This window comes from Pogona vitticeps, chromosome 1, assembly GCF_051106095.1.
Source record: "Pogona vitticeps strain Pit_001003342236 chromosome 1, PviZW2.1, whole genome shotgun sequence".
NCBI lineage: Eukaryota > Metazoa > Chordata > Lepidosauria > Squamata > Agamidae > Pogona > Pogona vitticeps.
The window spans coordinates 155,742,176-155,762,651 of NC_135783.1; the positions used below are offsets into that span (position 1 = coordinate 155,742,176).

The window sequence follows — 20,476 nt, forward strand, 5'->3', positions numbered from 1 at the left end:
AATGGACAGGGGACAGATTGTATTTGTCTTCAGTGTGGAAGGGATTATCACTCTTGAATTGGCCTCCTCCTTGCTGTTCCAAGTCCTCCATACAGAGCAGAAACAACTTGTAGAGGCCCTAAGAGGTCTTTCAAGGTAAGTGACATATTTAAAGAGTGAATTTACCAGTTCCACACTCCCAGTGATATTCCATGAGTGAGTGGGGATTTCAACCCAGGCCTCCTGAGTCCTAATCTATCACTTTGTGTATGACTATACATTGAAATTTACTGTGCTGGGTTGCGTAACTTCAAGAGGCCCCAGAATCAGAATGTTTTCTCTGTTTCCCTGCAGTGTTACACATTTTAAAAAATCAAGAAGTTTTGGTGCCAATAATTCTTCCCCATTATATAATATCTACCTATACCTCAAATAGGTAATGAATGCATTTGAAGGCAGAACTAGTTTCCTTCCCCCTCCCCCCTCAAATATCCACCCACTCTCCAAAGAGTTTCAAGGCACTCCTACAAAAATTAGTCATGATTAATTTCTATTAGGGGGGGAATTAAGGTTAAATATTGAACTATGCATTCTAATTGGTCATGATAATCCTTGCTGTCCATGACTAGTGGGAATTGAACATGTCTTTGTCTTCAGTATGTTCATTGGAGGTACAAATTTTGCATGAATCTATCTGTGGTACTGAAATTCTGTGCAAAAAACATATCAGAGTTAGCATCTGAAGTGGAGTCACAATCGGCATCTGTTGCATCTTTCCTCTAGGTCCAATCCTTCAGACAATGTGTTGGTAAAAGAAATAGAAATATCTGGATGATGCTGACATTTCCAGTTACCTCACTGCATATGCTAACTTTCAGTATTCCTTGAAATATATAAAACATTCAAATTCTGGGTATTTTCTGACAATCATCAATTTGCATTGAAGAGCCTTTAATTTGATTTCTATAGTAGCAGTAAGTTTCTAGCGGTCTAAAAGATGTGAGCAGAAGTAAGGAAGTAGGGCAACATATTAGAAGCAAAAACCTGCTGCCATTCCTGTTTCAGGGTCTATTTTATGCTGGTGCGGTTTGCTGCCTGTGAAGTGGGAAAGTTGGTGTCCTCCATTCCATTTCCCATACAGGAACAGGCCTGAGCAGCAACTTACCTCCACACTGGTAATAAGGAGCATCCTCTATGGCCCCTCAAGGCAACAAGCTAGTTTAAGAGGTTCAGGATTAGTTTCTGTGGCACTAAAGACAATTATGTCCTCTTGCAAAGAAGAATTGCCAGGGACCTTAGGAAGGACAGTCACAGGGCATCAATGGCACCTCTGCCACTCTAGCTAATAGTAGGACTAGCAGTGAAGGTAGTGAACGATTTCTCAGTTTCATGTGCATCTATAAAACATGATGGCAGAGGTGGTGATGACCACATTTATTTATTTATTTATTTATTTATTTATTTATTTATTTATTTATTTATTTATTTATTTAATACCCCGCCTGTTTGGGGGACTCATCCACTCTAGGCGGCTTACAATATAGGATAAAACAATAAAATGCAGGAAAGTACATAATCGCTCAATAACAATTGTAATAAAATAGAGGGATAATAAAATAAGGAAAAATAAAAAAAGAGATCAGGTATTGATTGGAGGGAAGGCCTGGATGTATAACCATGTTTTTAATTGGGTTTTAAAGATTCCCAGTGTAGGGGTTGCACAAATCTCCAGAGGGAGGTTGTTCCATAGGCGAGGAGCCACCGCCGAGAAGGCCCAGTTTCGTGTTTTCTCCTTCTGGGCCTCTCTTGGTGTCAGGCTCCTCAGCCTCACCTCCTGACTCGCGTTGGGTGATCTGGGTAGATCTTGGTGGGAGCAGGCATTCCGCCAAATATCGAGGTCCTAAACCATTTAGGGCCTTATAAGTAAGCATTAAAACTTTGAAGTTGACGAGGAAATGAATGGGCAGACAATGCAGTGCGGCCAGAGTTGGAGAAATGTGTTGGTATTTTCTAACTCCAGTAAGGACTCTGGCCGCCGCATTCTGCACCACCTGAAGTTTCCGCATCAGCCTCAAAGGCAGCCCCACGTAGAGCGCATTACAGTGGTCTAATCTTGAGATTACGAGCGCATGCACCAAGGTAGTGAGTGCCCCCGTGTCTAGATAGGGCCGCAGCCGGGCAATCCACCAAAGGTGGGAAAAGGCGGTGCAGACTACCAATGCCACCTGCATCTCCATGGTGAGCATCAGCTCCAAATATATGCCCAAGCTGTGGACCCCATTCTTCGCGGCCAGGGTCACCCCCCCCAAACGTGAGAGAGTCACCCAAGCCGCCAGCCACGGGACCACCAACCCTAAGAACTTCTGTCTTGTCTGGGTTCAGCCTCAGCCCATTCTCCTGCATCCATTCCAGTACGGTCCCCAGGCAGCACTGAAGAGACAGGACAGCATCACCTGCAGTTGGTGAAAAGGAGATGTAGAGCTGGGTGCCATCGGCATATTGATGACACGATGCCCCACATCCCCTGATGACCCCTCCCAGCGGTCTCATATAGATGTTAAACAGCATTGGGGAGATGATCGACCCCTGTGGGACCCCACAATTGAGATTCCACAGGGCCGAGACACTCTCCCCAAGCTGAACTCTCTGGGGGCGGTCCTCCAAGAAGGAACGGAGCCAGGCCAGAGCCAAGCCACTGATTCCCAACTCAGAGAGCAGCAATGATTCTTTGCTAGAATGACTGTTTAGTCTATGCTCCAGCTTCTGTCTAATCAAACTGCTCCAGAGCTGGTCTTCTGCCACAAGAAGGAAACAAATCCTCACAACAGATGCTAGAGATGAAATATAAACAACCAAATGAGTCAAACTAAAAATACAAGGAAAGACAACCCCTCTTCCAGGATCCTGCAATTTCTCTGACCTAAGATACCTCCCAAGTTTATGTGATTGCTGGACTACATTAAAAGCTATAAAAAGACTTGCATAATCAGTGAAGCAATATGACTAAGGGAAGAATTCCTCACTATCCATTGAGACCTGGGACCTGTGTTCCTGTTACTGACATGAAGATTTCACATAAAAGGTAAGTAATGTGAATTTGGAATTATGTATGAGCATCACCTGTAGGTGTGTGGGGAAAAAAAGGAGATCTGCTTGGGGTACAACACCCCAGAGAGGTTGTGCTCCGGAGATGGTCTTGTTTTTCTAAATTAAAATGGAGCAAAACTGCACTCTCCAACCCCTTGGAAAAACTCATAGGAGAGGGGGAAGCCCTTCCAGATAGACCTGAGTAGAGGAAAGAGCATTTGATTTCAAAGGGGAGGAAAGCAGAGCCCCACACCCTAGAGGAACGGGATCTTGTCACCCACGGGCCACCAGCGTTCCAGGTGGTGGAGGAGGAACGTGGCCCATGTGTTGGTATCGCCTTGAGTTACATCAAACGATCACAAACCTGCTCCTGATTGGAGCGTCTCTCTCTCTCTGTCTCTCTCTCTGCCACCCCCCTCCTCCCCGCCTCGGGCTTTTCCCTTCCCTCCTTCCAAGCTTGAGCAATGGAGGAACTCTCCAGGGTGCTGAATCAGTAAGCCGCGGCAGAGGCGGCGGCGGCGGCGGCAGCAGCGCCTACCCAGGCTTGCCTCCCAGCTCAGCGCTAGCCCCCCAGCCAGCTGGAGCGCGTCCAACGAGGAGGCCGAGGGAGGATCGCACACCCTCTTGCCTCCCGATGATTGGCAGTCCTGCCTTCTCACCTCGCCCGGGTTGGTGCTTTCTTTTAGCCGCCGCTCGCTGTGTTATAGATGAGGAGGAGCTGAAAAATGCAGATCTGGCACCACACACACACATATACACACGCACACATATACACACATGCACGCAGGCAAGCATCAGAATAATTTCACGAGCTGCCAACCCATCGGATTTCCCTCTCCTGGAGGCAGATAGATGCTAAGCCAGAGCGCCGGCTGATTTGCTGCCTTCCTTTGCTCTCCCCGTTCTGATCTACATAATTCATATGCTCCTTGGCTCATCCTTTATTTAATTTTGTTTCTGTTCTCATCCCCCTCATCCCCATTCCCTTGCACTCGCTGTCCTAAAGAGCCATGAAGGCAGACACTGTTCCACACTGGAAGACAGCTGGCCTGTTTTTCATGGGGCTGCTTGGTTTTGCCTCTGCGTCCGAAAGAACTATCTACACGAATCATTTTTTGGTTGAGTTTCACAAAGGGGGAGAAGCGGACGCTAAGCAACTTGCCGCGGAACATGGCTTTCATGGGGCACGGAAGGTAAGGTCCTCACCCTTTTTAAAAATGACAACACCCGGGCTGTTTATTCCTGCAAAGTTCGGGAGATCAGTGCATGCATTTTGCAGCGGAGGAAGGATTTGAGAAAAGAGTTCGCTGAAACTCTTCCCCAGCGGAGGATGGTTCCTTTGCTGAATGCCCCACCTAGATATTTTTAGCACGGTCTTTTGGAAGATGGTTAGATGTTCGTGTGTATGTGCACACACTCACACATACATACACATCCAGTCAGGGCATCTTTTGCAGCATAAGGTTCTGTGATGTCCACCAAGTTAGGAAAAATAAGGAGATCCTCACGGATATTTCTTTCATCGCTAAAATACACTCTGGTTCAGAATGCTTCTACCAGGAGCAGAGCATGACCCTCTGGGGTTTAGATAAATACCAAGTGGATCGAAAACAAAGGTATTTTCTCTGGTTGTTCAGTTTGCAACCTTTTAATTGCTGGGACAACATAAACGTTCTCCACTTTTATTTTCCTGCTGAAATATTGGCAGAAAGCTGCTGCTGCTGCTGCTTCCTCTTCCTCCTCCTCTTAAGTTTTAGTTTTTTTAGGGGGGACAAGAAGGATTGTCCATGTAAACCTGGAGATTGTTTAGAAAGATTTATGCAAATAAAAGCTGTATGCTAGGAGCTTGCCCTAGGATTAAAACAAAAATGTAATAACTTACGGTATTATACTGTAACCACAGTGCCTAGCTAATGGCAACAGTTTACTATGCTGCCCAGGAGCAGCAGGGGCTTTTAAGGTGAGACAACCTGCTTGGCGTACCTGTAGAATGATATTGCTACCCATGTTACTGAGGGCTATTCCAGGTAGCCCTCAGGAATTCTTTCTGGCTCCTTTGAAGCGGAAATCAAGCCAATGCTTTTTCCATATTAATCAAAAGACACTGTCCATTTGGTGAAACTAGAGGAACTGCTAAAAGGTACATATATAGTTGTATGAAATACTTGTAGTCCGTGCAGTTCCTGGGACCTTCTAAGAAAACCAGAGCAAGTTTCCCTCTAAGACGTTCCCAATGTCAGGCAGCCTTGCTGCTCATTCTTTTCTCAGCAGTTATGCAAGAAGGACCTGATCCTCATTTTTATTACCAGCAATGCATGCCTCCCTACTGACCTCACTGAGCATTAGCTTCTGGAAGTGTTTTTGTGCTTTGAGTTGGGGAGGGTTTTTTTAAAATTTATTTTTAAAGATATCAGATGATAGGAGCTTTATGTGCCTTCCCTAACTTAGGACATAGGGACTAGCAATGTCTCAGGCTGACAGGGGAGTCGTTATAAGAATGAAGGCAAAACCAATTACCATTCTGCCTTAATTGCATGGCTGCTTTGTAGACACTGTGCCATTTGAGATTCCTGTGATTCCCCTTTTATGAGATAGTGACGTGACTGCATCATGAGGGATTTGGGGGAAGGAAACTAGAGGGAGATCTCTCTTTTGAAAAAGCCAAGCTCCTTTGCTTAAAATCCTCTGGATGTGGTCCTTTGTCTGACCTACCGTCCTCTTACTACTCAGATATTCCCTGCCCATTTTCTTCACTTATTGAGTTGGGGAACTGCCTCCTTGTATTGCTTACCTGTGGGTCCTTTTTATAGCCTGTTTCTGTTGTTTTGCATTTCTATCCTGCCTCTCCTTTCAGGGAGTCCAAGGCAGCATACATAGCTCTTCCTGCCACGAACCCTGCAAGGTAGGTCAGGATGAAATAGAGAAAGAGAGAAAATGGTCCAAGGTCTACCAATGCATTTCTTGGCTGATGGGGATTTTGAACCCAGGTCTTTTGAGACAAACACTCTAAAACTGGCCTTTCTATATGCAGAAGTGACACCCAAATTTACCATGATTAGTCAAAAATGCTGAGCAATTGTGGGGATCAGACAGAAGTATTCATGTGAAGCATACTTTGAAATAGACTACCTGCCTTCTCATGTGTTCTCCAGAACCACAAAGTTACCCTTGCACAAAATCACAAGGGTGTAACCTGAAATGAAGGCTGGTTTCTTTCCACATACTTTGCTACAAGGAGCAGGAAGTGGGCGTTAATTTCCTTCTATTGTGATCAGCAGTAACTTGCTTGATCATTATTTCCTCTTCGTCAAAGGAACTATGACTGTAAGATTCGTTAATTTCTACTTAAAACTTTGGCTGCTATCACACTCTCTGTTACCTATGCATAAGCCCTAATGAGCTCGCTGAAATTTACTTCAGAGCAGACATGTATAAGAGTGCATCCTTAACCTCTTTAAAAAAATTAAGAAGTTAACCACTAGAATTTCAGTAGTGTTGTCTGGTACCCTATAAAGCTTATTATCTGGAGGCAAGTATGGCGAGGTCAGTAGAATTTTCTCTCTTGTAAGCAAGCACAGAACTGCAGAATTAGTCTCTAACCATTTCCATATAGGAGGCCCAGGGTATTTAAAAGGATCCCTCCCTCTTCCCTTCCCAGCCTTGTGCAGTTCTATTTAAGGAAAAGGGGGGGAGAGCAGTCATATGCATTATTTACAAGAGAAGCATTTGTTTTCCCCATCCTCTGGCTCTGTATGAGGTTACATTCAGCATCAAGTCCTTGGTTTCTCCTTTCAGGGAGAAGTAGCTTAGATACTTTGACAAATCTGCTCCATTTGAGCCAAAAGCGGGTAGTAAAAATGACCCATAACCAGGCAGTGCACAGGGTGAAAGTGACTTTCTGTGTCACTTAATTTTTGTGATTGTCTTGAAGACCAATCCCCAAACAAAGCAAACTAATCTGCATAATCCCAGTGATGAGAGAAACTTCTACTGTGACAATCAGAGACTCACATTGGTTAAGAATTTCCCTCTTCTGGTAAGCTACCTCTAACTCTATTTCTGACACCCTAAAAAATCCCTTAATGGGAGAAGTGGTTCTCTCCTCCTCCCCCCCCCCCCCGAAACTCCAGCAGTCAACTGGATTCTTATTAGGGAGAAGTCCTGGATTTGATGGTTTTCACTTATGAGGGTCATCTTAAATTGTTAATTTCCCATAACTGTGCAAGGATGGGGAGCATTCCAGGGAGGAAACAGGCCATTTGAAAAGGCAGTTAGCTGGTGATTTATAAATGCTCTTTGTCACTGTACATTGTATTGATTTTAATGAGAGCTAGTGAAAAATGGATACATGATTCTTTAATAATAAGATTTTTCAGCTCCCTAGGAAAAGGGAATGGTTTTGTCTTTGTTTCAGTTAATGTTTAACTTCAGGAAACACCCTTCTGGCTCAGTCATTTGCAGATTTTGTTTGGATTCTGTCAAATGGATGTTTGTTTGGAATAAAAAATTGAGGTAATGTGTCAGTCTTAATTGTAGCTTCTGGCATAGTGTTTTATATAAATGAGGGGCTAATATATGTTTTCTGTTTATTTTTAACATGTACAGTCTACATACAAAGACTCTACCGCTTAATTTTTAGCCCAGAGGGCTTCTGTATGACTTAGCCCCCAAATGAAAATTTCCAAAGCTAACTAGTGTTTTTCGTCAGTGTGGCATTTTCCAAAGTTTTGTTGGGAACCGTATTTCAGATGAATTCCTCCTATGTGAAAACAAGGTGTCCCAGCAATCAAAGGTTAGCCCATTAGATGCTTAACTATTGAATGCTTTATTTTTACATTTCTCTGTTAGCTATCTGTCTCCATTTGAGACTAGTTTACCTCAAGAACTCAGGGAGGGTTTATTTATAAACCAGATTGATACTGGCCCATTTTTTTTTAAAAGCAAGTTCTTATAGTTCGAATTATCTGAGATGAATGAAGCCCAAGGAGGAGCAAAGAGGCAAAGGTGAAAACAAGGCATCTGTGTTGGCCTTGGACAAATGTGCAAAGATGAACTGAATCAGGACTGTTGTGGGGCAATTCCAAGGTGACTACAGGGTGGATCAAGAAGCCTTTGCTTACCTTCAGGGTGGGGCAAGACCACAATGTTGTAAGTCTAAAAAGATGTTAAGCAATTTGAACTGAGTTGAAGGAATTGAAAATAATGCGGTAGATGGAGCTGCTACAATCGGAGGAGGAGGTGAGTGACCGGTGAACACCCCAATAAAGCCCAAGGACTGCCCCACCCGGATAACCCATCCACAGAGATACTAAGAGATGCTAAAACCATAATTTAACTTCTTCCATGCCATCTGGCATTTTACAGAATTATAGGTCAAGGGGAAATCTTGTGTTGCTGTTCAGACACCTTTTTATATTCTGGAATAGTATTCTTTTTCTTTGTTATCTCACTCAGCTCAGTTTATTCAGCTTTACAAAAAGTGATTATATTATTTGGATTTAGTGTATGTGTGTGTGTGTGTTCATGTGATGGTGGAAGGATGATTGTTGTGGGTGCTTTGAGTGGGTAGGTCACACAATTAGAGCTGTCTGTACCCTCCAAGGTTACAGATATTTATGTCCCACCCCTTTTCCCCCAGGATTTTGTGGTTTTAAAATGAGAGATCTGGAAATGCACAGATAATGTTGCAAACCTGGACATGGACAGGGTTGAAATGTCCACTAAAGCAGTGGTCCCCAACCTTGGGCCTTCAGATGTTCTTGGACTACAACTCCCAGAAGCCTTCACCACCACCTCTGCTGGCCAGGATTTCTGGGAGTTGAAGTCCAAGAACATCTGGAGGCCCAAGGTTGGGGACCACTGCACTAAAGGGTACACCATGGGTCAGCCCCAATCTGCATGCCCTTTAAGCAAGTGTAGAATCAGTCTTAGTGCTTCTGCATACAATAGTAAAAACCCACAAGATAGATCCGTATTAACTTATAAGAATAGGCCAATTGAAACTAGTGGGACTATCAGTCATGAGCAATGTATTCCATTAATGAGTCTATTCTAGGCATGAAAAAGTCAGAATTCAATCCAACATTCCAGAACTTTTATATAACATGACAGAGTCATGAAATCTTAACTGCTGTCTATCTAGATTCCTTACTCCAAAAATCTAATCAATGTTCGCTTTTCTCAAGGAGACAGTTTTTCTCATAGTGCAAAAAATATGTAATAGCTATTTGTGTATCTTGCAAACCAGCACATTACAACACTTTCTACTGGCACAAACCCTATAGATATATGTATGTGCATACATATACTTCCGCCCATTACATGTTCTTTGTCCAATGCACAACAACCCTCCCTTTTTGATAAAAATAATTTTTAAAACAGTGTTACTAGTAACACTAAAAACTCTGTTTGAAGAAGGGCTTTATGTGGCCTTTCCCACAAACTCAACACAGAGGTTAGTAGCTGTTTGGTGTGGAAGAGCCAGTTTCAATGGAAATAGAAATGATGACTTTGCAATCCATATTAGGTTAATGTAAGGTTGAGCCTGTCCTTAAGAAACAAAGGATAGGGAACAATAGATCGTATTCCATTGCAGAGAGGAAAGTAAACAGCAGGTGGCCAAAGGATCTGGTACTGGGAGCAAATAAGCAAAAGGAAATATGAAATGTCCCAAATGTACACATGTTATGCAATTTAGAGGACAATCACCAGAATGAAAGAGTTCTGACATATCAGAGCAATGGGGCCTCTAATCCAAACTCTTGCTTTCCAAAGTAGCCACCCAGATGTCCTGGTTCTTGCTTATTGTGATGGTATCTAACTACAGTACTGTTATAATACAACTCTCAGAATCCCTAATGGCCATGCTGGTTGGAGTTCCTGGGAACTGATGCCCAACAACATCCGGAGTCTCAAGGTTGAGAATCCAGGCCCTAGAACATTTCTATGGCATCTCAAGTTGAGAGATACACATGGAATCTCTGTTGACAACCTCTGGTTCATGGGTTGCAGTCCTATGCTTTCCAACCTGGAAGCAACCAGCATCAACCTATTCTACATGAACTGGTTTGACAGTCCTAGTCTCAAAACCATCCAAGATAGGAAGTACTTAAGAGGATTATTTGTCAGCAGTTCCTTATGCATTCAGAGTCTCAAAGCAAAATGTAACTGGTAAGAGCTTAATTAGTAGTTAATGTTTTCATGTTCCTGTATCCCAAAATGAGCTCTAACATACTCTGCATCATACATAGCCATGATTAGACAATTGACCTTTTTGAGATTCGCTGTAATTCTCTCTAGTCATATCCCTTGTTTCTGCACAATATTTTTAATATGTGATTATGCGTCCAGATAACCACTAGAAAGAACTGCGTGTACATCTCTCATACTAAGCTTTAAGTCCACTGCCCAAGCATATAGCAAAATGCCCCCCTATGAATTTTATCTAGTTTAAGACTTGCATCTAAGACAAAACCGTTGTATGGCAGACATTTTCCTGGAAATGACCTGGCATAGACCAAAACTGCACACATTGTAGTTTTCAGTTATCTCTGTATAGGTGGGGTTCTACAGATGACATCTCTTTATTTTAGCAACTTCAGTGAATAGCACCTAAGCATGTATTTCCATCATGCCAAGTATTAGGCAGCACTTAATTAATCCAATCACTGAAAAAGTGAGCAGTTCTGTGTGAAAGCCAAGGAGCTATGTGGAGACTTGGGGGAAGCAAATCATTTCTAAATCCTCTCTGAGCTTGGGCAGCAACAAAGTTGGCCCCTGCTAGAGGCCAAAGGCAAAAGATTCTGACTGTGCTTTATTATGGTGCGCAGAACACTTGGGGGGTAGCCATTGTCATTGGCCATTGTGGAAAGCACGAGAAAACCATAGCAGCATGTCTCTCAAGCACATTCCTCATGGTGAGACAGAAACAGAAAAAAGGGTTTTTGTTGTTGTTGTTGTTGTTGTTGTTGTTGTTGTTGTTGTTCTTGACAGTATTTAGGTGGACAGAGGTAGCTAAGAATCTCTGGAGTGAAAGACATGTACTGTATTTGGAATGCACATGGTGGGAAAAGCCACAATAGAGTAAAATAAATAATTAAATGGATCCTTGGGGTAATTGATGTTTGTTGGCCTAGGTCTGGGCAAGTATAGATAATTGGGATAGTAGGCAGTAATGATACACATGAAGCTTCTATTATACAAACAACAACAAGTGAGTGCAACTTCATTGTATACCCAGACTGGGTAATGCTTACCGACCTAAAAGCAAAGTCTACAGACATCAGCTTCCTAAGTCTCAACTGCTGATAAAGATAAAGAAAACAGAAAATATAGGAAACATAACATGATTATGTGACCTATTATAAAGTACCTCTATTATAAAGTATATGAAAGGCAACACCTGAATTTCACAATAAGAGATTTTAATGCTAATGTATAGAATCATAAGACTTACAGAAGGTCCATAGCTCTTTTAACATATATGTATAAACAATGAATACAGTAGCAGAAACATTACAAAACACTCACAAATGTACACCACCAGCCATTCCAAAGGGATAGTAATAATTCTCTGATACCTGATGTCAAGAAAAAATCATAGTGTGGAGTCAGTACATTAACGAGCTGCTTGAAAATAACTGAGCAACAGACTTTATTGTACCAGAGTAACACACCAGACTGGAAAGACAGAAATTAGAAAAAGGTATACAGCTTCAACAAAAAAAGGCAAAAAGCTCCTGGACCTAATGATAATTTTGCAGATCTATTAAAACTTAAAGAAGATAAAAGCTTAGATTGTTTAGTAAATCTTTTTAAATCTACAGAACAGGACCCATTTTTAAAATTTGGCTATCGGCCTTTATTATACTAGGTAAAGGTTCCCCTCGACATTTAGTCAGTCATGTCCAACTCTAGGGTGCGGTGCTCATCGCCGTTTCCGAGCCGTAGAGCCAGCGTTTGTTCAAAGACTGTTTCTGTTGTTACGTGGCCAGCGCAATTTAGGCACGGAACGCTGTTACTTTCCCACTGAGGTGGTATCTATTTATCTACTTGCATTTGCATGCTTTCAAACTGCTACAGTAGGTTGGCAGGAGCTGGGACAAGTGACGGGAGCTCACTCCGTTGCGTGGATTCGATCTTACGACTGCTGGTCTTCTGACTCTGCAGCATAGGCTTCTGCAGTTTAGCCCACAGTGCCACCACGTCCTGTGGTGACTGCAGGTAGATAAACGCTATTTCCTGTGGCCTTTTAAGGCTGTTGAACTGCCGCTCTCTTCAGCGCTGGCTAACATAGCCAATGGGGATTGCTGATAGGAGTTGCAGTCCACTGACTTGCGCTATTATCCTTCCTCCTTCTATGATCACTAAGAAAGGACTTAAGTCTTGGATTATGGCATCTATGCAGCCAAAATGGGGCTACCCAAGAAACAAGAAGTGGGCTTGGAGGAGCCCCTAATATGCAAAAATAGAAAATGATTATTTTATTATTTTGTTCTTAGTGTTGTGCTGTTTTAAGTTGGGTCTGTGACTGGATAATAAAGAGAGAAGAGAAGAAAAAGATATTTGGGGCTTGAATTCTAGAGGGGGGAGACTGTAAATGATCATGTAGGTGACCATGGAATATTGATTCATAAAGGCTGAAAAACCAGACAGAACATGGAATGGAATATCCTAAAAAGGTGTGCCAGCCTAGCTGGAACACGCTACAGAATGTGTTCTAACTATAAGGTTTTGTTGACAGTCCCAAATTATCTGACGAGCCACATATACTTATCATCAGGAGCTTCACGCTTGTGGTCATGTTGAAAGCAACCACCCAAGTAGGAGGCTGCAAATGGCAAGCATGAATTTCAGTGGAAGAACGGCAGAAAACATTTTATTTGACTGAAAGTTGCATGAGTTATTGGAATTCATGACTTTTCTTCACTTAGATATGAAACCGCTATGAGGGTATTCAAGACTTGTAGACAAGACTTGTAGAAACTTCAGGTGGTGCAGAATGCTGCAGCCAGACTCCTTACTGGAGTGAGAAAACACCATCATATTTCTCCTACGCTGGCCGCATTGCATTGGCTGCCCATCTGTTTCCGCGTCAACTTCAAAGTTCTAATGCTTTACTTATAAGGCCCTAAATGGTTTAGGACCTTGATACTTGGCGGAATGCCTACTTCCACCATGGTCTACCCGGATCACCCGCACGAGTCAGGAGGTGAGGCTGAGGAGCCTGACGCCGAGAGAGGCCCGGAAGGAGAAGACACGAAACCGGGCCTTCTCGGCGGTGGCTCCTCGCCTTTGGAACAATCTCCCTCCAGGAATTTGAGTGGCCCCTACACTGGGCATCTTCAAAACCCAATTAAAAACATGGTTATTTATTCAGGCCTTCCCTCCAGCCAATTCTTGATTTTCTTCTTCTTATTTTCCTATTTTTTTTAGTTTATTCTAGTTGTTTTGTATTAGCCATGTATCTGTTGTATTTTATTGTTTAATTTTATATTGGAAGCCGCCTAGAGTGGTCCATCGGTCCAGATAGGCGGGGTATAAATAAATAAATAAATAAATAAGTCCCACCAAGACAACGCTCATGAAATGAATTCATTCATTTATTTAAATACATTTAAATATATAGAGCACAGAAATCCCTGGAGGAGTAGATTAGGAACAGATTTAAAAGGGCATGTAATATTGCACTAAAGCAGAACAAAATTAATGCACTCTGAAATGTATTTTGATTAGATTTATTATTTTGACCCAGTTTTTCTATCTGCGGATTCACAAAGCAGCTTGCAAGGTTGAAAGGAATAAAATGTAAATAACAATCACTGTAACAACAAATAGTTAAGAGAGCTGGCAAGACAAGGGGATCACCTATGTCCCATTTATTTTGGATGTTAAGCCTTGGCTGGCAGATCCCAAGGACATGCTACAAAGCTGATTTCCCTCAAAAATGGGATAGTGAGTCAGATTGCTTGGGAAGACCACCTCTCAATAAAACAGCTCTTTGATTGAAGTCACAAGCTTTAGGTTTTCCCTTTGTGCAGAGCAGTAATGCCCTGTGATCAGCATTACTAACACCCAAAACCATCTTCTGGTTTTGTACTTGCAGCTTTCCCAGGCTATCCCCCTTCTGGATCTCCATTTTGCGATAGTCAAAAAGCATAGCACTATCCTTCATTTTGGAGACAGGCCATCAAGGTAGCGCTATAATTTATCCTCTCTTTTTTTTAAGGAAAGAAAAACAAGTCACGGATTGCAAAGTTTTGTCAGTCGTTAGGGGCTTATAATATTTTTACCTCACCTTTCTGCTTAAAAAGGATGCAAGGTGGCTTACGTGGCTAAATACATTCAAAGCAGTAAGGCACAACAGTCCTTTGAAAAAGCACACTCAGGCAGAGGGAGGTATTTCACTCAGAGGAAAAGCTTGCCAGAATAGAAAGGTCTTCACCTGTTTGCACAAGGGCAGCAAAGATGGAGTCAACCTGGCCTCCTTTGAGAGGGAATTCCAAAGTCTGGGAGTGGCAGCAGGGAAGGCCCTCTCCCATGTGTCCATCAAATACACCTGTGAGGGTGGTGGGACTGAGAGAAAGGCCTCTCCTGATGATCTTAACACCCAAGAAGGCTGATAAAGGGAAACATGGTCCTTGAGATAGGTCAGAACCAAGTTGTTTAGGGCCTTATATGTTAGAAACAGCACCTTGAATTGTGCCCAGAAGGAATGGCAGCCAGTGGAGCTACTCTAGCAGGAGGGTATGTAACCCCTGTGATCAGCCCCAGTTAGCATTGCAATGTGGCTGCCATGCTTTGGACTTGCTGTAGTTTCCAAACACTTTCCAGCTCCACATAGAGCATGTCACATTAATCTAGCTGGGATGTAACTAATGCATGTGTCATCAAGTGATAGGATCACTCCCTCTCTGCCCTTCAGTGGATCCCACTGGTCTCAGTGCTTTCCTCAGGGTGGGAGAAGTTCCCAGGAAGCTGCTAATGGCTTGGGTTTACTTCTCTACACTCAAGAGAAGGGTCCTGTCTTTGAATTCTTTTCCTACCTGCCACAATTCCCCTTGAACTCAATGTACACAAAGAACACTCTTAACATGCTCTCAGAACCAATATGGTAGTCATGGTCAAAATGGCCAGACACAAGATTCAGAATCTGGATTCTTCTAAAAGAATCTCCAAACCAAAATTATTTTAAAAGTTTATTGAAAACAGAATAAAAAGGAATAAAACAAATTATAGAATAAATTTGACTTAAAGCCAGGTACAGAACTACAGTATATGTATGCGGACTCACACTTTTCTGATTCCAAACCTCTCGCAAATCCAAATTCTGCTTGTGCTTTACATTTCTTGCAAATTCAGCCCTGAGTTTTAAAACAGCAAATCTCATGCAGCTGGCCCAATAGGTTTATAATACTGTTGTCAGTATAAGTTTCAGCATTTTTGATGTGGGCTAGTATAATAAATGAGACGTGGTGGCACTGTGGATTAAACCGCAGAAGCCTCTGTGCTGCAGGATCAGAAGACCAGAAGCTGTAAGATTGAATCCATGCGACGGAGTGAGCTCCCGTCACTTGTCCCAGCTCCTGCCAACCTAGCAGTTTGAAAGCATGCAAATGCGAGTAGATAAATAGGTACCATCTTGGTGGGAAGGTAAAACGGCGTTCCCTAGTCATGCTGGCCACATGACAACGGAAACTGTCTTTGGATAGGTGCTGGCTCTATGGCTTGAAAAGCGGGATGAGCGCTGCCCCCTAGAGTCGGACACAACTGGACTAAAAATGTCAAGGGGAACCTTTACCTTTACCTGCAGTCATACCTTACCTGAACTCACTGGCCCAGTGGATGGAGGACAATGACGGAGGAAAACAAATGATCCATGAAACTTATCTCTGTAAATCTGACAGGATATAGCCACAGACATTCCCCTCATTGATACTGTTCCCCAGTCTATCCAATAAGACAAAGAAGGGATTTGTTTATTTAGTGCAGGTTTTTTTTAATAGTTTTTAAAACTTCTCCTCTTCTTAGAAAGGTACTGGGGTGGCTTACAATACAATTAAAAAGAAAGTTAAAGCCTCTCTATATGAGTAAATAAAGGCAGTGTTCAACATTATTTGAATTTTGCTGAGAGGACGGAGCATGACATTGTTCTTGGAGTCTGGGAAGCTGGCTGTAGTGCTTAGTCCGTGGTGAATTCAGGCACTCTGCATATCTATGCCCCATGTCTCTGTCATCAAGCCTATAATTTGTGTCCCTTTGCCATTCTTTTGACCAGTGCTACAATGAGCTGATTTTAGACTCTCTCTCTCTCTCTCTCTCTCTCTCTCTCTCTCTCTGTGTGTGTGTGTGTGTGTATGTGTGTGTGTGTGTAAAGGTGCTCTTTGGATTGAAATACCTGCTACTTTACTTACCTGCAGAGCTTTAACTACCTACATTTGCACCCGAGGCGAGATTTCAAAGCTGCGATCAGCCCACTTTGTGTGCTTCCTGCTCTTTGCTGCTGCTCTCCAGAATTACTGGAGAGGGTGGTGCGGGAGGCAGCACAGGGTCATGAACATATATGGGACATGTGTAAAGTGCTCGCTTTTGTCATTGTTATAAAAGAGAACTCTGCCATTTCTGTCATCTCAAATTAACAACTAGCCGTCAAGGCATGAATTTAGTTTTTGCTGAAATTGCTGTGCCAAGTCAAAAGGAAAAAAATTAAGTAGCCTTCTCAGGTCTGTTTCTATTGATTTCATCCAAGACACAGTATTTCTGGTGACACACTAATTCTATTTCAAGTGGTTTCCCCCTCTCCTGAATACTATTTCATGCATTTTCAACACAGAGAGCTGGTCTTAGAAACAAGTACTGAAGCAAACATGAGGTGTGTAGGCAGCTTCCAAGAACAACTTCTTCTCATCCACAGGGCCCAAGATGACAAGCATATTTCTGAAGCCCCTTCTTTAGGCTTTTATCAGAAAAAAACAACAAACCTGGTTTCTCCCAAGGTATCTTTTGTTTAGGGAAATCACAGGCTGTGATTCCATGGATGTATAAATAAATCCAACCTCAACGATTTCCTTTATGCCTCGGTAATTTTTAATTCATCTGGGATATTCCACCGTGGAGTAGAATATTCAAGAAATTTATATGAAATCTTCTGTCTGTACGCATACCTTCAACATGATGGAGAATTTCAAGGTATTTCTTCAGAAGCCTGCAAAGTATAGGCCACCTGTGGTCTCACCAGAAGGGACTAGGAGTCTGGGAAGAGCCCTCTCTCTTTGGAAGACAGCCTGCTCTCATCTCACAGTCCTCATGTGTATCCGCAGACAAGGACTTTGGGAAATTTAGAGCCAGATATGGGTTAGGAACAGTGGGAGTTAGATCCTGGCCTGCTAATACCTCCCACTTCGCTGGAGGTGCTATTGCTTTGACTACATAAGCAAATGGTACCCTCAGTTTGAACACTGGAAGTAAAAACTGAGAAGTCCATTTTTCTGGAAAGAAATAGATAACAGAAATGCCAGGTAATGTTAACTGATGGGAGAAGTTGGACTGTAAACATATAAGAACTTGAAACAAGGTGTCCAATTCCTTATATATATAAGGGATTGGACACCTTGTATATACAGTGGGGTCTTGACTTGAGAACTTAATCCGTATTGGAAGGCGGTTCTCAAGTCAAAAAGTTCTCAGGTCAAATCTGCATTTCCCAAAGGAATGCATTGAAAACTATTTGATTCGTATCTGCTCTTTTCTGTCCATAGAAACTAATGGGAAGCTGCTATTCCGCCTTCGACCACTGTTTCTTTTTTTCTTAGGTCAAGAAAGGTTCAGGGAAGGCAGGGAAAATACAGTCCAGGCAGTACAGTACCAGGCAGTCTGAAGACTGTCTCCCAATCCACTCTCTAAACGCTGGGAGGAGTGAGGAAACAGACAGGCACCCTTTTCACTGGCCAACAGTTAACTGAAAGTTCACATTTTGCACTTTCCCTGCCTCCCACGTGGTCTTTTTTCAGTTCTTAACTCAAATCTAAGTATGTAAGTCAAGTCAATATTTTCCTATGAGAGTGGGTTCTTAAGTCAAAATGTTCTTAACTCGAGCCGTTCTTAAGTCAAGACCCCACTGTAAAAAACAGGCAGGATATGAAATATACTAGAACATCTTTTGTTTGTTTCTTTGTTCCATTAATTTGTTTCGATTCTAGCTGCCTTTTCCTTTTCCTGGATTATTTTCTAGAAAGAAAATGGGAACTGATATTTCTTAACACCAATGTCTCTCAGTCATAGGATGGCAGTTAGGAATTATGGGAATTGTAAAATAGGGCCTGCTTAATCTTAGAACCTTAAAGCTGGAAGGGACTTTACGGATTATTGAGTCCATCCCCTGTCAAGGGGGCACACAAAGGAATCTAAATCCTGACCTCTGGCTCTGCAGCCATATGGTTGTAGAGGAAGGGAAAACTGACTGAGTGGAATGTTAAATGAGAGTGTCCTGCACTGTAACACTTTGTTGCAGATCCCAGTCTAAGACATTATGAGGGCTTTCAGGTTGTGCAATGTTACTTACAGTATGCGCTGATCTCACTGATTACTATAGGGCCTGGGCTGGAGGCTTTGCCATGGGCCTGAGCGACTGCATTTTGATGCCTAGCTAGCTACCTGAGTTGGAGAAACTTGATTATTACTGCAGCCCTTCTTTTAATTCACCCCCAGTGAGCCATAAGATGAAGCCTTATTTTGTTCCCCAGAGAAATAACTTGCTTTCTGACTACCACTGGAAGAGATTCATTAAGTTTTCTTTCTCCTTGTTTTCACACTGATGTAGTCATCACACAACTTATATTGTTTCGGGGGAAAATATTTAGGCTTCTTAATGTGAAAAAGAAGAAAAACAATATCTGCAAGATGGTTGTTGTGGGTTTTCCGGGCTGTTTGGCCATGTTTTTAAGGTTTTTCTTTCTAACGTTTTGCTAGTCTAGAAAAACTAAAAATATAAGTAGCAAATGATTTGGCATGATTCATTTTGTTCCATTAAAAAAAATCACCTAGAAGAAAAGCACACAGACACTTGTGTCCACGCTAACTGTAAAATGATGTTTTGCTAATTTGCTAAAGGAATCTCAGTTGTTAAAACAGATTGCTATGTGTTAATATGCATATGCTTTACTTCCACCGACATATAGCTGCCAATAAACAGAATTTCTTTCCATGCATCTTTAGTTGTACAAAATCAAGGCTTTAGGCCTTCAGTGATGCACCCAGGCAGAAGTCCAATCCCTCATTCAGCAGAACTAGCAGGAGATCCCAAAACATAGCAGGGCTATCTTACTACACTATGAAGTAAGCAACATCATTCACACAACTAGGTACTGTACTGCTCCTGCACATATGAGGTTTGGGCCCTCAGTACATGTAGAACACCTCCTTCCAAGAGAGACTGCACATCCTACCCACACATCCCAGGCTGGGTAGCTGAGGATGCTAACCCCAAGAAATAGACTTTCTTGGGGTTAGCATCCTCAGCTACCCAGCCTGGGATGTGTGGGTAGGATGTGCAGTCTCTCTTGGAAGGAGGTGTTCTACATGTACTGAGGGCCCAAACCTCGCGGAGAAGACAAGAAATTTCTATGGGGTTGCTTCCCTTCCATGGAATGAACTGCCACCTGAAATCCACCTGGCCCCTTCTCTGGAAATTTTTAAAGAAATTGCTGAAAATGTTTCCATTTTGGCAAGCCTTCCAAACTATACCGTCTCAATAGCCCGCTGAGTTTATATATTCAACATCTACCTGATCAGCCACTGCCTGATTTTAAGTCAATTCTAACTGTAAATGTAAGCTTTGTTTTTATGTTTGTTGTCATATATTTATTTGTTATGTATTTATATTGTATTCTGCTATGCACTGCACAGAGTGCCATTGGTCAGTTAGGCGTTATAAAAATATATATAAACAAACAAGAAAACTAGCTAGCTAGCTAGCTAGCTAGCCAGCCAGCCAGCCAGCCAGCCAGCCAGCCAGCCAGCCGGCCAGCCAGCCAACCAGCCAGCGAGCCAGCCAGCCAGCCAGCCAGCCAGCCAACCGGCCAGCCAGCCAGCCAGCCAGCCAGCCAGCCAGCCAACCAGCCAGCCAACCAGCCAGCGAGCCAGCCAGCCAGCCAGCCAACCAGCCAGCCAGCCAGCCAGCCAACCAGCCAGCGAGCCAGCCAGCCAGCCAGCCAGCCAACCAGCCAGCCAGCCAGCCAGCCTGCCAGCGAGCCAGCCAGCCAGCCAGCCAGCCAGCCAACCAACCAACCAACCAACCAACCAACCAACCAACCAACCAACCAACCAACCAACCAACCAATCAACTAACTAACTATTGGGGTGGGGGACTGCTCTCCAGGACTATTGAGTCCAAAAGCATTGTTAGAGATGCCTA

At 42.9% G+C, this 20,476-nt stretch overlaps 1 protein-coding gene across 1 annotated transcript in view; it reads left to right on the forward strand.

Moving 5' to 3' along the window:
• The first annotated feature begins 3,647 nt into the window (after positions 1–3,647).
• PCSK2 (proprotein convertase subtilisin/kexin type 2) overlaps positions 3,648–20,476 on the forward strand; it is a 138,509-nt gene continuing 121,680 nt past the window's right edge. Inside the window, exon 1 of the mRNA XM_020811310.3 lies at positions 3,648–4,259. Coding sequence (XP_020666969.2) covers positions 4,077–4,259 — 183 coding nt within the window. The 5' untranslated portion in view covers positions 3,648–4,076. The remainder of the gene's footprint in view (positions 4,260–20,476) is intronic.